General features: G+C 43.6%; 2 protein-coding genes across 4 annotated transcripts in view; one reads left to right on the forward strand and one right to left on the reverse strand.

Annotated features, from left to right (window-relative positions):
* The first annotated feature begins 923 nt into the window (after positions 1-923).
* c2h19orf67 (chromosome 2 C19orf67 homolog) lies at positions 924-5,992 on the forward strand. Of its 2 annotated transcripts, none has more exons than XM_028603362.1 (8): positions 924-1,023; positions 1,350-1,520; positions 1,787-1,985; positions 2,885-3,023; positions 3,558-3,667; positions 4,476-4,673; positions 4,838-4,978; positions 5,217-5,992. In XM_028603362.1, exons 2-8 carry the CDS (start codon positions 1,388-1,390, stop codon positions 5,341-5,343), a joined length of 1,047 nt encoding a protein of 348 aa, XP_028459163.1. In that variant the 5' UTR covers positions 924-1,023; positions 1,350-1,387; the 3' UTR covers positions 5,344-5,992. The 2 variants fall into 2 exon arrangements, with proteins under 2 accessions (XP_028459163.1, XP_028459173.1); XM_028603372.1 differs by having other exon boundaries at positions 1,350-1,472.
* Positions 5,993-6,118: 126 nt separating this feature from the next.
* prr36a (proline rich 36a) overlaps positions 6,119-16,775 on the reverse strand; it is a 37,475-nt gene continuing 26,818 nt past the window's right edge. For both annotated transcript variants that reach the window (XM_028596494.1, XM_028596501.1), the window contains 3 exons: positions 15,137-15,315; positions 12,354-14,912; positions 6,119-10,270 (listed from right to left, as the gene is read on the reverse strand). In XM_028596494.1, coding sequence (XP_028452295.1) covers positions 9,183-10,270; positions 12,354-14,912; positions 15,137-15,315 — 3,826 coding nt within the window. In that variant the 3' untranslated portion in view covers positions 6,119-9,182. The remainder of the gene's footprint in view (positions 10,271-12,353; positions 14,913-15,136; positions 15,316-16,775) is intronic.

Below are 16,775 nucleotides of genomic sequence, written 5' to 3' on the forward strand. Positions count from 1 at the left end.
TGGGCCTCATCAACAAGGCCAGGGACCCCCACTGACCGACTCTTAACCCCCCAACCAATGTCAATACACATTACATTAACACATCCTGGACTATTATCCCTGACCATTGCGCATATTACCGTGAACTTTTGCACATCCAGATTAATATTCCGCACACCCTGCCCAAAAACGTACAGCCATAGAAGTCAGTTATATTGTACATCTTTGTTATAGTGTCTTTTATATATTTGCTATTGTAATATTTCTATTCTATATTTATGTTCTTAACTGTTGCAGTACTTTGCTCTATTGTTTATTACATTTTCATATGTTTATTGTATGCAGCAAACACACCAAGGAAAATTCCATGTGGGTGAAAACTTACTTTGGCAATAAATCTGATTATGATGCTACAGGATATACCTCATATCTTATATAACATTGTTATTAGAAAGCAATAGGCTATTTGTTATACATGTTGACATGTTTAATACACAGATATATTTAAAGGTCTACAATGGCTATGTTAAAATGATAATTTTTGGTCTTTTTCCTCATTACTTTAGTATGATATTACATTCACATGCTATCATTATGTCAGGCAAGCAAGACTGAAAGACAAACAATTAGCCTACACACTATTAACATTTTAGGTACAAGTTGGTTTGTGCAAAAGATGTTAAATTTACAATTATATAAAATAGAGAAAAGCAGCAAAACCTAACATTTGAGAAATTACTTTAGCGACTAGCTAAGCCAGTTTATTTTATGATTATTTTCTGACGATTAATGGAGCTAGCATAATGGGCTCAGCTCTAACATAAAGAAAAGTAAAAAAAAAGAAAAGTAATTTTGTTTAAAATATTTATGTTAATCTTTTTGTTGTTGTAGACCACCAACAAAAGCAAACAATGAAAAATAAATATTTGAATTATGTTTAAAAATCCTTGCTGAGACCATTAACTTTAATCCGCAGGGTTTTTTTTTTAGAAAACGCAGCAAAATCAACCAGAAAGAGCGGTGACAGGCGACGGTGAAAAGAAGGTAACAGCAAATTAGATAATTAATGTTAGCTCATCTGCTATTAAAATTCTCAGACTGCAGCGTGATTAGATATCTAATAATCCTGTTGATTGATTAAATCAAAACCCCAATCCCTGGTTATTAATGTAAACGTGACTTTGCTAAAAACTTGCGGTGTATTGCTAGCATCGCGATAGTTAGCTAGCTCGCTAACATTAAATGGGCTTTTACACCCGCCCTCTGTAGTCCAGTCATTTTAGATGAGAAGAAGGCGGCAGAGTTGACAGGTCATTCAGTGTATGACGGCTCTAAAATAATTAGTTAAGGTGGCTTATTATTTCCAACAGGTTTCCTAAGAAATACCAACGTATCTACACCATAAAACATGACAGACATTGAAGTTCAGGTTGAGGTGCAGCCAAACTCACCGGAACAACATGCGTTCGGGGGCCTGCAGGAGGACATGAGCGGTGAGATGGACTCAGACTGCAGGGAGAGTCTTAACACTGGACAAGGAGGTCAAATATGAATGCTATTCTCAGCATGCTTTGAAAACATGGATGTGTCATGTTTTTAAAACTTATATTACTCAATTGAACTACTCATAAACTTTTTTTTGTTAAAACAACCAAAATAACCACTGCTTTAAATTAATTTGGTAGTTATTTGTATTTTGAATTGAAAATAGGGGGGCGGGGGGATATGGTAATAGTCGATATGCTCTATATTCTATATGAGACCATTTTCTTTCTGTTGTGTCTTTTAAAATTCATTGGGGTTTCAGAGGTGGAGGAGCCACAGTCGTTGTTGGCTGTCGTGACTCTGGCTCCACCCTGTGGTGATCGTACGGCCCGCAGCTGTGACTGTGAGGCCTGCAGCTGTCTGGAGATGAGATGGATGGAGAGAAACCTCCAGTCCATTGAGCTGCAGCTCCAGTTCCTCATGAGCAAAGCAGATGACTTACACGACTGCCTTGTAGATGGGTAGGGTCCTGGCTAGTCATAACGCACTAATGTTTCAAATATGTTTATTGTGAACCATTTTCATTCAACCATCAAGTTTGCATGGCATTTACACGTTTCTTTAAGAATGATCATAACAACAAAAAACAGCGACAGACATACAAATAGTAACAGAAACAGTGACGGACATTACACAAATTAACAGACATAGCTTACCACCCACTCCCTTTAATCAATCCCTTTCTTCAGTCACCCAGCCCTCCCACCCAAAGAGTGTGTTCTTACTCTTAATGGCCTTCTCTGTTAAGATAAGAGTCCATGGGAAGCCAAACTTTCTCAAAGTCCCTAAGCTTGGCTCTGGCTTTGCCTTGTCGAAATTACGAAAATGAGTTCTGACATAGGGTTGGGCATCGTTTGGATATTAACGATTCTGATTCCAATTCCAATTCCAATTCTTCCTTTCCTTTCCTGGCCGCTACGGAAACCAAAACTTGTGCATGTTAAATTTGGAACCCATAATCTGATTTGAAACCAAATCCTTGAAACGATTCCAATAAAGAAACGATTCCGATGGAATTGTAATTTTTGAAACGATTCCAAGTAGGAATCGGTTCTCGATCCCCAACCCTACTCTGACATAGTCTCTAATTTGAAGATATCTGAAAAAATTATTCTTAGGCAGAACTTCTCCTGAAGTTGCTGGAAAGATGCAAACGTCCCTCCCACATATAGGTCGCCAACATTTCCAATCCCCATTGTCTTCCAGATATTAAAGGTCCCATCCAAAGTGGAGGGGGTGAAGGGGGGATTTGCTGCGATAGGTAGAAAAAATGACAACACCCTGATCTAGAAATGCTTATGATGCACTAGTTACCAGGGGTATATCTGCTATTTTAGGATTCTTTTTTGTTCTTTTGTAGACAGGGTCATCTAGAGAGCGAGGCTCTTGCTGCTGCAGTGCAGAGTTTCCTGTACACCTGTCAGCCTTTCTTTAACCACCTGGAACCCACGAGCACCGTGTCTCAGCACACCCCTCTGCCTTTTGACATCTACACAAGGGTATGTGTTTTAAAGGGCTGACGCACACACCCGTTAAAAGACATATTTTCTTACCAGTGGTGATCGTTTTGGTTTTATTTGGTTTTGGAACAATGGAACTACTTTCTACTGGAAAAAAATTATTCTCTGCGAAATCTGTTGGCAGCGAGATATGTGCATTAAAGAGTAAAGCGTTAAGCAGAGTAATGGGATTTTTTTTCTGGAAAGAGATGTTCCTGTTGAATTTATTTAAACGTCATGTCATAAAACCAAAACTGCTTGGCTAGACACCATTTAACACACCAGCTAGCAGCTACCTACAGACAATGTGCCTTACGTTGATGTATGTTTATTTCAGATCAGAGTGAGTAATTCAGCAACTCTGTAAGCAGCTTTTGTATCACAAGGGTGGGGAACGTGTGTTTCAAGATCATAGAAAAACTCCTGCAATGGAGCGAGGGGGACACACTATCTGTTGCTGAATGAGACTGTGCACGGTGTAAAAACATTAACAGCTACAACTTTAGTTTAACCTTACTGTGTGTGTGTGTGTAGCGCATGCAGCTGTTGGACTTCTCTCAGCAGCTGTGTGACAGGTTGGAGCAGCTGGTGTTGACCTACGCCAGCTACAATGTCCTCTGTTTGGACGAGACCGAGCCTAACAGGTACGTACGTGTACACACACACACACACACACACACACACAGACAACACACGTTTCTACCAATACATGTTTACTCATTTTAACATGTGGCGGTAGCACAAAAACAACATGAAAGAACAGAAAGTCGGGGCAGCCTCTAGCTCACCCAGTAAGAGCGTTCGCACCATGTTGGCTGAGTCCTGCAGCAGCGCAGGTTCAAATCTGACCTGCTGGCCTTTGCTGCGTGTCATCCCCCATCTCTCACCCTCTTCAAGTCTATCCACTGTCACTTCATAATAAAGGGAAAAAGCCCCCAAAAAATTATCTTTTAAAAAAAGAACAGAAAGTCCTCATGGGATAGTAAGACATACATACAGTATATGCATTTCATTATCCCACATTTAAACGTTTAATTAACTCATGCGACATTTGGTTTTGTGTAAATTATCCACTTTTCCTAATTTCTGTCAAAAAAATCTTCCTGTCTCAGAACATGTCAACCTTTCCACTGAATACATTTCCTGACCAATATCAAACTATTGCTCTTTTCCTGTAGGATCTGCTTCATCGTTATAGCTTATTGTCAGGTACCTGCGTTTACTCATTTCAGTCCCTACTAAGGTTACAGTAACACCTTAAATTTATCAGGGGAGGTTGGAGAAGCTGTGCATGCTGTGCTTCATACTGTACATGTGTCAGTATGCTATGGAAACAATAGATCCAGGCAGGATGACTTTTATCTTTATAACATTGGATTTCACCCCAGGGACCAATCCATTTTCATATCCTCTCACCATCTAACTTTCCCCAATCTCCCGTTTGTTTCAAAGCGTGTCTCACTTCTGCATCGGTCAGAGCCAGCTCGGTCCACTGAGGGTGACCACGTTTCGCTACTGTAAGCCCACGCCGTACCTGGCCCGGGTCGACACGGGCCTGTACAAACGCATGCGCTGGAACGTGGAGAGACTCCGAGACGAGCAGCAGACAGATGAAGAGAGCGAGGCAGAAATAGTCGTTGACACAGTGTAGTGAGTCTGGATGATAGCTCCACCCTCTTATTTGTTTTTACTTTGTTTTTACATTTTTGATAGACTTTTGTTTTTCCTCTGATTGATACTAACATATATGGCACCCATCTTACTTCCAATATACATCCTGGTTATTAATCTTTTATTACCACCGTCCCAATCAGTTACTTCCTGTGCTACGAGGACATTCCTAATGCACACGCAGAGGCTAGCGGGGAAGGCCAAGATGCCTCTGACGTGGTAAGGATGTGGTCCATCGGTCAGTGGGTGCAGGTGACCCCCGACACAGAGGACATCTATGACTGGTATGCCGATTTACATTTCTTCATTCGTTGCTCTCTAGCTGCTTTTAAGACAGTTTTCAATCACCCAGCGCCCTCTGGGGGAGTAAAATGTAAACAAAAGAAGATAAGTGACAAATCTATAGCTATAGCCAAAGACAAACATTCCTCACATTAAATAGTCACATCTCAATAACCTTTGCTACAGTTTTCTTAGGTTGCCCGATTCATAGATATTTGTACGCGTTCCTGTTTGTTCCAGGATCACGTGCGAGGTTCCTCAGGCCGAATATCACAGGCTCTTGTTTCTGGGCAGCGAGGAGCCGTCTAGCTGCGGCGCTACAGACTACCTGCAGCAGCTGCTGCTGTCACACGAGACAACAGAGTGACGATGTCAATGGTGCATATTGGCACACATATGACACCTGTCTCTGGGATACATCATCCTCGATGGTTGGTAGAGGGATAAACGGCTTGTGAAAAGAGACTGCACCAATTTAGATCACACAGGACGCTGCAGATAAGTCATTAAGCAAAATGTGTCAGTGGGTTTATGGGAGATTCTGAGGTTGAACATCTGGTTTCATATGCATCTGGATGTCGGAGCAGAAACACCCAAGCTGAAATCACATGACCGTAAAATATGGGATAGTTCAGCCTGAACGATGCATTCAGGACCAGTTGGGTTTTTCCACATTTAAAGCTGAAGAGGCTTCGGTTTTTGTAATACACTGTGACCAGTGTTGGTTTCAAAAACAAAATTCAATAGTCAAGTTTTGTAAAAAAAAAAAAAAAAAAAAAAAAGTAAAAATATATTTGTTTTATGCTGTCTATTGTGCTAAGTCCGTTTAATTCTGATGTTTGCTGCACACTATTTTGTCACTTTATTTTGTTCAGTGTGTTAATGTTTAAAAGATTTTCTAAGAGATTGTAAATATTAAGTTTTAATTTTTTTTTTACAACAGTTCACACATTTTTAACAGCCTTTTGTTGTGTTGTAAAGAAGTCCAGAAGCATTATTAAAAAACATTTTATTTACATGAAACGTTTCATTGAAATAATTACACACAATCACAGATTTCTGTTTTTCAGAAAGCCCAGAATAAACATTTTAAAACAAGCTGCCATGATCCCACAAGCGAGAGTGCCCATTTACTTCTTTTCAAACAAGTTCATAAGCCATTTAAATTAGTACTCAAATGCCTCACTTCATTTTCAATAAATTAATATCTAAAATGTGAGATTTAATAACTTTGAGCCCAAGTAACACACTCCTACTTCAGCCTACTGTGTTCAGTTTGACCTTGTAGTCATGCAGCTCTCATTTTTGTTGACTGGACATAAGGAAGAAGAAAGTAATTTACTTACAACAAATAAAATCTACCATGTACAACCAACATCCTTCATTCTCTATTCAATAAAAATCTATATAGGACTCTTAAAGGGCTATTATACTTCTAAATCTCTTAAGTACAAAAGTAAAGTGGAGTTTCCCTTCATTACAGTGAGCAGTCTTAAAAACAATATACACACACACACACAAATGCTTACAAAAACACTACACAGACATGTAAGAAAGCACATTTAAAAAGTCCAGCTTTGTCAAAAATGCAGTAGACATAATGTGTCCTACCTGGAGGACGGGAAAGCAGACATACATTAACGTAAACACCTGCCTGCTTCTCAGCTGCTACACATAGGCTTTAATATAGAGGACCCATTAGTCGGTGATGGTAATGGTAATTGCTCTTGGTGTAATAAACAGTGGTAAAAGGGCAAGAATCTATTAAGGTGAAAGCACTGGATGCAGATTCCTACCTGGCTCACCCCTTTCAATTCAGTTATTAAACAACAATCAGCCTTTATGCCATTTGACACTGGAGAGCAGCGCAGCAAGCCAAAAACTGCCTGAATACAATAAAGAGATTCAAATGGACATGAGTGGAAATAAAGTTCTCTCATAGCATTAATGTTCTGTTCTCCATTTAGATTTACAGTCCAAGAAACGGTCAGAAAACTACTGATAGTTTCCTAAAATGTCACCATCGTTAAGCTTGTGACATTTCAGCGAGGCTCAGTGACCATCTTAAACACTGACCAACATAAATATACAGCACAGCTATCAAGAGTTAAATCACACACTTTCATACCACAGCTCATCACAGTTTCAACAACAATAAACAGTGAATACCCAGAACAACCTGATATTGAATCCTCACTTGTACCAACCTTTCTCATGTCTCACAGTAAAGTGAGCCCTGACCTTCACAGCAGTTTCGGTTAAACCCCAGAGTTAGTCTTCTAATGTAAGGTCTGTGCACCGCACCAGTGTGGAAGTCCTTGTAGAATAACCAGCTAGCATCTGCCTGTAGCCTGTGACTGAAATACCTCCATCTAAAATAGAAGCATTAGGACCTAAAGGAAGACTACACGTATGGAAGAATGTAATATGTGGCTCCAGAACAGTGATCATAAAAAGGCATTTCCTGCAAAAACTCTAAACTACGCACATAATTAAACAAATAGAACTAAAACTTCATTAGTGAGCGACTGTGTTTCAAACGGAAATGCTTACACGTCGTACTGACCATTGGTAAAGAACTGTAAGATCCAAACAGCTCAGACTGAGACCATGTAGTGAAATATGATAGTCTTTCAATCAATACATTTCTTTGATCTAATTTTGTGAATAAATAAGTAAGTTGAACTTCACTTTACCAGCCAGTGTCCAGGCCTTTATTATAAACATGTTTAAAATTGATACAAATTACAAAACTGTATTTGAATAAGTGCAATCTCAGAAACCTGGTAATCAGTGTTGTTTTATCACTATTCAATAGCAAGACATCTCCAGTGTATTCTCATTTTAAAAATAATGTGATAAGAATGAGTGTCAACGTGTATGAACAGTTATGGCTTCAATTAAAAGCACTGAAGGTGAGGAACACAAAGTAAAACCAAATCTATCAGTCAATAAACCTTCGATTGATAGTGGCCATTTGGCACCATCGGTGTGTGTGTGTGTGTGTGTGTGTGTGTGTGTGTGTGTGTGTGTGTGTGTGTGTGTTCGGCCACCTATGGCACAGAGATTTGGCATAATGAAAAGTGTCCAGTTCCAACTATATAAATCAGTAGCAATGACGCATCATGGGATTCTGCCAGTAATCACATGGTTTCAGGTGTTTTACGGATTAAAATGTAATATTATAGCCAAGTCTTCATTTTGTGTTTGCAGTGATGAAGGACAGGGAGCGTGAGGTGAGAGAGGTGCCGAGTTTCAGTGCGGTGTCACGCTTGTGTTTTTCTACTTGAGATGAGATGCAGTTTCTTCCCTGGCAGTGCCGGAGACTTTCCTGCCCTTAGTACGGACTCATTTTGTTTAGGTCTTTACTGTACCGAGGCTGCGTACGGAGAATTTGAATCCTAAAAGTGTAGAAAAGGCTTTAAAAACAGCATTTAGATCTTTGTGTTGGTAAATAAAATGCACCAAGCATTGGTATTAGCATTGTATGTGCTTGTTTTTAACAGTACAACTACAGCTCCCTGCCTGTCAGGAGGATCCTCAGCGGTGGTTCCCAACCTTTTAACCTATAAACCTATTTTTCTTTTCAGATCACTGCATTTGAATACTTAAACTTATTCAGTAGTTTAAAATAATTCACTATTTTAAAAAAAAAAAAAAAAAAACAAGCAAAGATTAGCTAAAAGCTTGAAAAATGAACATTGTGTGGCAGAAACCGGTTTCTTTTTTCTACCCTTCTATGTTGTGAGCCCGTGTTGGTTGGGAACCACTGATCTACAGCACCACAAGGTTATAGGTCTACCTCCAGGGCTGGGCAGTATATTTATATAACTTATTGTGCATCTTTTTGATTCTATCATGGATTTTACATTACTATGTATGAGACATTGGGATGTATGTCAATGTCAAAGAATTTCTTCAGATTCTTTTTTTCCCCACATTGCCCAGCCCAAATATTAACTCTAAGTTGTCTGTAGAGCTGTTGTTCTGAAGTTAATATGAATTCATAGTGTGGATTAGGGGTGCACCATTCAATATCAATTTGATTAAAAAAAAAGGTATACAAAATAAACCGCACTTGTGTCATCTTTCCTGTACGAGTGTCATTCATGTTTAACAGTACCGCAGCGGTTTTACTTAAGCGTGCGAGTGAAATCTCACTCTCTCTCTCACACACACACACACACACACACACACACACACACCTCAATGATGCGTCTCCAGCTCCACCACGGTCCACTCTCCCTGTGGGGAGCTCCCAGTGGCCTCTGGGGAGAAACTGCTAACCGAGGTGACGGTGGCAGATGGCGGTGTGAGTGGGGGCAGCAGGCTGGGCCACAGGCTGCTCTCCAGGGGGCTCAGGGTGCCTCCGGCACCCCCCGGCAGCAGCAGCAGGGACGAGCAGCCGTCTCTGTTCAGCAGCAGGGTCTGATTGATCAGCTGCTGGACTATGTCCACTTTCTTCCCCCAGTCCAGGTCCAGGGGAGGAGGTCGCTCTGGAGACTCAGGAGGGCAAGGGGAGGAGCTATCTTCCTCCTGGGAGGGGTCGCTGGATGACAGAGGGGAGTCTGGGAGAGGAGGAGTGCTCTCAGTGGACGGTGAAGTGTCTCGGCATTGGTCTTTGTCCGACGTCACCCTTTCACAGTCGGCCATCTCTTCATTGGGGTTGGGCTCCTTTATTCCCTCTTCTCCACCTTCAGCCTCATCTTCGTCACTGTTCTCCAGGGTTTCGTAGATGGTGCAGAGGCCAGAGGAAGGGGACAGCAGCACCGTCTGTCCTTTATTAGACTGGTGCAGCTCTTGTTGCCACTGCATGATCTGCTGTCTCTCCTTCAGCTCCTGTTGTTGCTGCTGTAGCTCAAGTTCAAGCTCTCGCCTCTGCTTGAGCTCCTCTGCCTTCCTCGATTTTTCCTCCTCTTCCCTCGTCGTCACCTCTGCCTGCTCTCGCGTTCGCATTTCCAGCTCCTCTTCATTCCTCTTTATTTCTTCTTCCGCTTCCTCTTTCTTCTTCCTCTGCTCCTCTTCCTCCCTCCTCTTCCTCTCCTTCTCCGCCTCCTCCAGCGGCCTGCTCTGTTGCTCCCTGCGTTGCTGCAGCTCCAGCAGCTGCCTCTGGTGTTGCTCCAGCCGGCGGAGCTGGGGGCTCAGCGCCTGCTGGCCGAGGCTCCTGGGCGGGAGGTCCGCGCAGGTCAGCCTCGGCGGGGTGACGGCGGCCACGTGAGGTTTGACGACGTCGCAGTAGGTTCTGGGGGGTGCCGAGAGGTCGCGGCGGTGAGGATGCGCTAGTGCAGTGAAGCCTGTGTGAGAGGAAGCGGGAAGGAAGATTACAGTAGCGTGATGTTATAAAACAGGTCACAGGCAGCAGGACAGTGACAGCAGTGCAGTGTGAGTACAAGCAGAAGGGTACAGAGGGAAGGGGGGGGGCGCCTTAAGAGGCTCATACTTGCTGAAGGAATAGTGGAAGCATTGTAAAGCCAAGCCCAAAAAGGTCTGCCAGTAGCCTACAGCACCAAACTGGCCGGCAGTTATTTGTGGTTTTGTACTTTGAACAAGTGACAGTGGGACATTGTTTGAAAGCTGTGCAGCAGTGACCGATACAGCCCGTTAAGTATTCAGAGGGGTGGAGCCACAGTATTTGTGAAAAAAAAAAAAAAAAAAAAAAGTAACACCAGAAAATAGTGACCCAAGGTAAGGTAACTGGGGGTGGTGGCTGGGGCAAGGGTAAGGACATTTTTGCAGAGAGCAAATGTGCATGTGATTTTCTCTTTTTTTTTCCCCCCCACACACACACACGTAATCTTTTAAAAATAAAAGACACCCAGAAAATTAATTTGTGTGCAAAAAAAGAAAAGCAGCCAACTTCCTGTATATGCAATCACTATCAACTATGGTGAGACAAACAACCACAGAAAAGCTTTTTGCGAGCTACATTTGTCATCCGTGAATGGAGTTTATAGTTAGTCAACCAGTGATACATGCAAAAGCTCACCATGCATTTATAGACATCCAGCATCACAAAAAAAAAAAAAAAAAAAAAAACACAAAAGCTTGGCTTTAGAAGGAATCAAAGTAAATCAAGTTCTAGAGCCAAGCTATTCGTCTGACCCTGAACAAACCAATCCAAAGTAATGTAATGAAAGTCAAGTCATTGTGCAACAGTGACATGCATAAGCACAAGTTAACATTAATACAGTTTTGTAGAACAGTGCAGTAGAAAAGCGCTAACACAGCAACACACCCAGAGTGGACTGGAGGGAAAGTAAAGTAGCAGAATGAGTAGGGCCGGGTTCTCGAGGCTGGAAGGTAAGACGTCCGACTTCTTTTGCTACTTGAGATGCCAAAGTTGATCCATGGATGAGAAGGTCTGGTGGTGTGGATGATCAACTCATGGCAGATTCATTCCAGTTATGTGGTTTGTGCTAGGGCGTCCGTTCCACTGTTTGTGTCCAGTTTTCAAAGGAAAGGCCGCAACATATGCATGAGTGTCTGTGGGAGTGTATGGCAAGAGTAAAGCAGCGATATGCTGGAGTGTCTGCGATATAATGAGATGTATAGAGCCACTGGTAAATGACTGGAAGTTTGGAAGACCTTGAAATTAATCTCAGTGGTGTTGGAGGACCAGAATTATGCCATACCCAAGAGCCCATTTCAATAAAACTGTACATTGAGAGTACATCATGGTAAAAATCTAATCTTTATTTAAAGTTGTAAAGGTTCATTACTCCAAAAGATGGATTAACACAAAAAAGCTGGGGTACAATTTAAAGTGCAAGAAGAGGTGAGGAGTGATCAGATATAAGGAAGATTGCCTGTATCTCAAGGTTGGAGAGTGAAATCGAACAGGAACATACAATCAAAACTTAATGTCAGTTTTCAATTTTTGTTCAGTAAAAAGTATTAGGATAAATACACATGAAGCATGTTAAACAGTTCATTCCACATTTCTTTTGTTACACTTATTTTTATTTGTTTTTCCCCTCTTGAAGAGCTGTAAACAGACAAGTCAAATCCATGCCAGTTCAGGGCAACCACATCATTATGTGTTAAATAAAACCAAAACCAAAACCCAGGCACGCTCACACATTAGGAGTAAATAGTAGTAGCTATTGCACATACAGGAATTTAAGCCATATACTCATTATTGAAATGTTATATTGGAGGAAAGTGCAACTGCTGTCCTTTTAATTTCTTCCTCTTTTTGCTCTCGGTTTTTTTTTTTTTTTTTTGTTAAACTTTGATTACATCCACCCCCAGAGATTTCAGGACAAACGCTGACGACAAGAGCTACAACAGGGATATATTTCAGAGAGGCTGGACTGGGGCCGGAGGGAGTTAAGGGACATTACTTGGGCTGTTGGGAGATGATTAACTATACATTACCTGCAAAAGAGTTCTCAGTCTTTTCACAGATAGTAGAATAGTAGGGAGGCTGGATGTCATCTGGGTTTTCCTCCGGTTGCTGCAAAGTGCTCAGAGTTGACGAAGGGTCCAGGGCTTCCTCTGGCACCGGCACTTCCTCCCCGACAGGCTCAGCAGACTCCGCCTCCTGCTTCCCACATTCGATGTACTGCTGCTCTGTGAGGTATGGCTGGGTGTGAGGCTGCGGGATCAGACAGGGCTCCTTGGCCTCCTCAGGCAGCTCCTCCAGGGAGAAGATGCCAGGGCTCCTGATGCAGCTCTCCCCTGTGGACTGGGCGTTGGAGTTTGAAGCGGTGGTCATGGTGTCAAAGCCGTAAGATGCCAACGATGTAGCCGAAGGTGGGGTGGTGTCTTCACCTGCGCCGCCCTCCATGTCAGCCTCCTCTCCCTCTTCCACAGTGGACAGGCAGCGCTGGGCTGGAGGCTGGCTGTCAAAGGTCGTGTGGATGACCAATGGACTCTCCAAGGAATCCTCCAGCTGAGCCTCTCCCTCGGTGTCGCTGGCCTCGTCTTCTGTAACCGAGGTTGAGGAGGGGTTGGAAGTGGGGGCAGTTGCAGGGCCTCCCAGGACTTCATCAGCAGGCAGGGTCTCAGCCTCCTCATCTCCTTCCCGGTCCAGGTCGGGCTGTGGGGAAAGCGCCGGGCCTTGCACATCTTGAGGCTGGAGCTTCCCGTCTCGATTGTAGTCACAGAGTTCCTCGGGTGTGCTGATCTCACTGCTTAGGGTGCTTGACAGAGACATTGCTGGGGCAGAGACAAGAGCTGGGCCCAGGGTCTGCATCGGGGCTTGGCTGGACTGACCCATGTACATTTTGGCATCTAGATCTTGTGGCTCGACTATGATAGAGGAATGATGGGGAGGTTCTTGGTTTTCAGGAACAAAATGTGCAGAGCCTAGTTCTAGCCAAGCTTGGGCTGGGGTCTGAGTTGGGATCTCCGAGTCTGCGTGCCAGGGATCTGCCAAAGGGCTTGCTGCAGCCGCTCCTGCCACCTCTGGGGGCTGGGAGACGTGCTCAAGAACCTGCTGTGGCTGAAGAGGTTCTGGCCAGGGATTAGTAAAAGGGTTTGGTTGGTCCCACTGAGCAGCTGGGGCGGAGGGCAGCTGAGGAGGGGGTGGTGGGGGCTCGGCCACTCTGTTTAAGTTGTCCAGCCTTTCGTCCTCCGCAAAGTCATCCTCATCGGCATTCCCATAGCTTTCCAGCCCGCTCTCAGTCACCCCCTCACTAGCCATCTCCACATCCTCATCATCCTCCTCCACATCATTGTCATGTCTGGGTCTCTGCGGTTCATCTGCCCGCTCTGAGCCCACATCCATGTCACACACCAGATCATCGTCATCCTCCTCATCTTCGTCCTCATCAAAGTCATTAACTGGTATGTCAGGAACCTTTTCAAAGTCCGGTGAACCTGCCGAGGCTCCTTCCATGTCAATGGCTCCTTTGAGACTGCCGTCTCCCAGATCATCCATGCTCTCGGTGCCCTCCAGGACACCAGGGGCACTCAGTTCAGACGCACCCTGCTGGCTGCCGCTTACCTCCTCAGAGTCCAGCTCAGAAAGCAGGGCGCCACCGGCCCTCCAAGCAGACCCTCCTACTGGTCCAGCCGACCCGGGACGAGACTCCTCTGTGGGCTGTGTGGTTCCACTCATTTCAGACACAGAAACTAACTGGCTTCCCTCCTTCTCCTCTTCATCCTCCTCCTCCTCATTCTGATTGGTGGGAGAAACTATCAGAGGGAAGGCATTTGTTGCTGCGGAGGGGGTTTGGTCTGTTAACAGGTAAACTGGCTCCTTGGACATATCTGGAGGACAGTCCACTGGTAGTAATGCAGGCTCAGGGGTCTGCTCTTGCACAATTAGTAAGGGGGCACTGCTCTCAAGCTGCTCCTTGGGTGGAGAGGTTTGTGGTAAGGCCATCCTGGCAGGGCTTTGTGGAGGAGAGGAAGCAGTTGCATGTCCTTGAGCAGTCTCTTGAGGTACCACCTCTGGTGTGGTATCCTGGGCCAGGACTGGGGGAGGGACCTCCTCTGGTGCAGAGGCAGCAAGGGATGATTCTTGTGGGAAGGACTCTGGAGCCTCCGATTGTATTTCTGCTAGCACAGTTGCTGCGCCAGCTGCTACTGCTGCACTAGCAGCACTCTTTGGTGTGGTAGTATTTGAAACACCGGTCTTCTTGGCAGAACTGAAAGGTGTGACAGCCTGAGTGGGTTTGGTTCCACGTTTTGCCTGAGGGGTGCTGCTTTCTACAGGTTTGTGGGCTGGAGAGGTGGGTGGGGTTCGACCAAGGGGTTTGTTATGGGCAAGGGACCGAACAGCAGCTACAGGTTTCCTTGTGGGAGTAGATTTTACAGGTTGTTGAGTTTTGGACTGAGACACCTTGGGGTCGGCTGCCTTCGCTGTTGTGGACCACTTGGAGGCAGAGTTAAGCTTTACGGTGGCTGTTGGTCTAGAGGGTTCAGGTTTTTTGGTAGCAGCAGATGTTGTAGCGGTTACAGGTTTCTTTGCCACTGGTCCACTGACATCTGGTCCAAAGAGAAAAACAACAAATGTCAATTCACCCAATCGGATTGTCAATGATAAAAAATATTTATTCCTGTGTAGTAAGTAAACCACTTTGTGTTCCTTTATTGTAGACATTTTAGCCTGACAACTTCAAGCCAAATCCATCCAGATGAGTTTATGAAATCCAAATGGCACATGGCTTTAGAAGAGGGTCTCAGTGTCAGAACATGGTGCAACTCCTTACCATTCTTTGTAGCAACAGTTTTGGGAGGCTGTGCCAATGTGCTCCTGCCAGTAGAGGGTGCTGTGGTAACTCTAGATGCAGCAGTTTTGGCAGTTGCAGTGGTGGACGGCTTGACTGAAGCTGTGGTGGGCCTGGATGCCGTGGATGCAGGTCGAGATGTTGAGGGACCTGGGGCAGGCCTGGAGGAAAAGAAACAAAGACACTCAGGTGACAAACACAAAAATACAAGTTGTAGCAGTTTTATTTTTGTAGTCTATTAACTTTGTTGGCAAAGATCCAAACATGAAATCTGATACTCTGCCTCTACATGCATTTACAAGCATAAAGTAGCCGTCCTAATGTAAACCACAAAAGCAATTTCAACAATGGTAACCTATTAACACAGCACCATCCATCTATCCACACTGTAATGCCTCCTTCATTTTCCAATCACTTCAAAATAGAAAGATGGAATGGGAATGGAAAACTTGAATTGGGGAAGAATGATAAAGAAAATGGTATCGCAGAGGTAGAGGAGAAGAGAGGAGATCTGAGGCAGTGACGGAAGCAGACAGACAGGGAAAGAGTTGTTGGAGCAGAGGTGCCCAAAATTTGAAAAAAAATAAAATAAATAAAGGTGGCCTAACATAAGCAGAAGGAAATTGAGGACAGAGAAAGAATATGGTTAACAAGGAGAGGGGGAGATAATAGCTAAGAACACATACAGCAGGTGGGGGAGGAAGGTAGAAAACATTCATTAAATCAATCCCATTTTAAGCTCCTGGTCTACTACTCAGTTTAAAAAGGAGTTCTGTCGTGACACACACTAATCCACTCAATCACCACAACAAGCCAAAACTCCTTTCCCCACTTCCTCTCTTCTTCCATTAGGCTCCTCTCCTAGACAAGCAAAATGGTTCAATTTGTGCTCTGCCCTTAGCACAGACACACTGTGGACACCCACAATATAAATTGACATTACGTTGCTTCACTTAGCAAATTGAATGAACCCATCTACATGTTCAACCGTGCTCTCAAATCACCATACTGCTTCTTGGAGACTCCATACATTAGGTTTATATATATTTAAAAAAAAAAATAAAAATAAAAATAAAAAAACACGTTCTTGAATCACCAAATTAGAGTTCCTAAAAACGGCCTAAAACTGAGACCTGAACCCAGCCAATTCATGCATCTTTGACTCCATCCTTGACTGAATCTGATGACAAGTTCAAATTTGAGACCCGAACTCATCTCTGTATTTTGCCTTATTTCATAAATGACTGACTGGTCACAATGCCAATGTAAGCATTGGCTATACTCTGTCTCTTTGCCAATACACATGGATTCAGTTGATGGGCACAGTCAGAGAGAAAGAAAATCCTTAGAAAACCACATTTGAAAATATCCAAACAAACCCCATCCAAGCACTAAGCATTATGCAACAAAAAGGCCAGAACCCGAAACTTGATACTTTTGCTGGGAGCCATCACGTTTGGGTCTAGAACCAGAACTGTAGGTCAAACCACAATCTCATGCCAGCAGTAGTGTTCGAGGTTAGTTTAGCCATTACAATGACATTTGACTTAAAATCTATTGCGTCCTGATAGAGTGTGTGGCTCTGTCCATATTTTCTCTTAACTACAAGCAAATAAATATA

This window comes from Perca flavescens, chromosome 2 (genome assembly GCF_004354835.1).
Source record: "Perca flavescens isolate YP-PL-M2 chromosome 2, PFLA_1.0, whole genome shotgun sequence".
In the NCBI taxonomy this organism is placed as follows: Eukaryota; Metazoa; Chordata; class Actinopteri; order Perciformes; family Percidae; genus Perca; species Perca flavescens.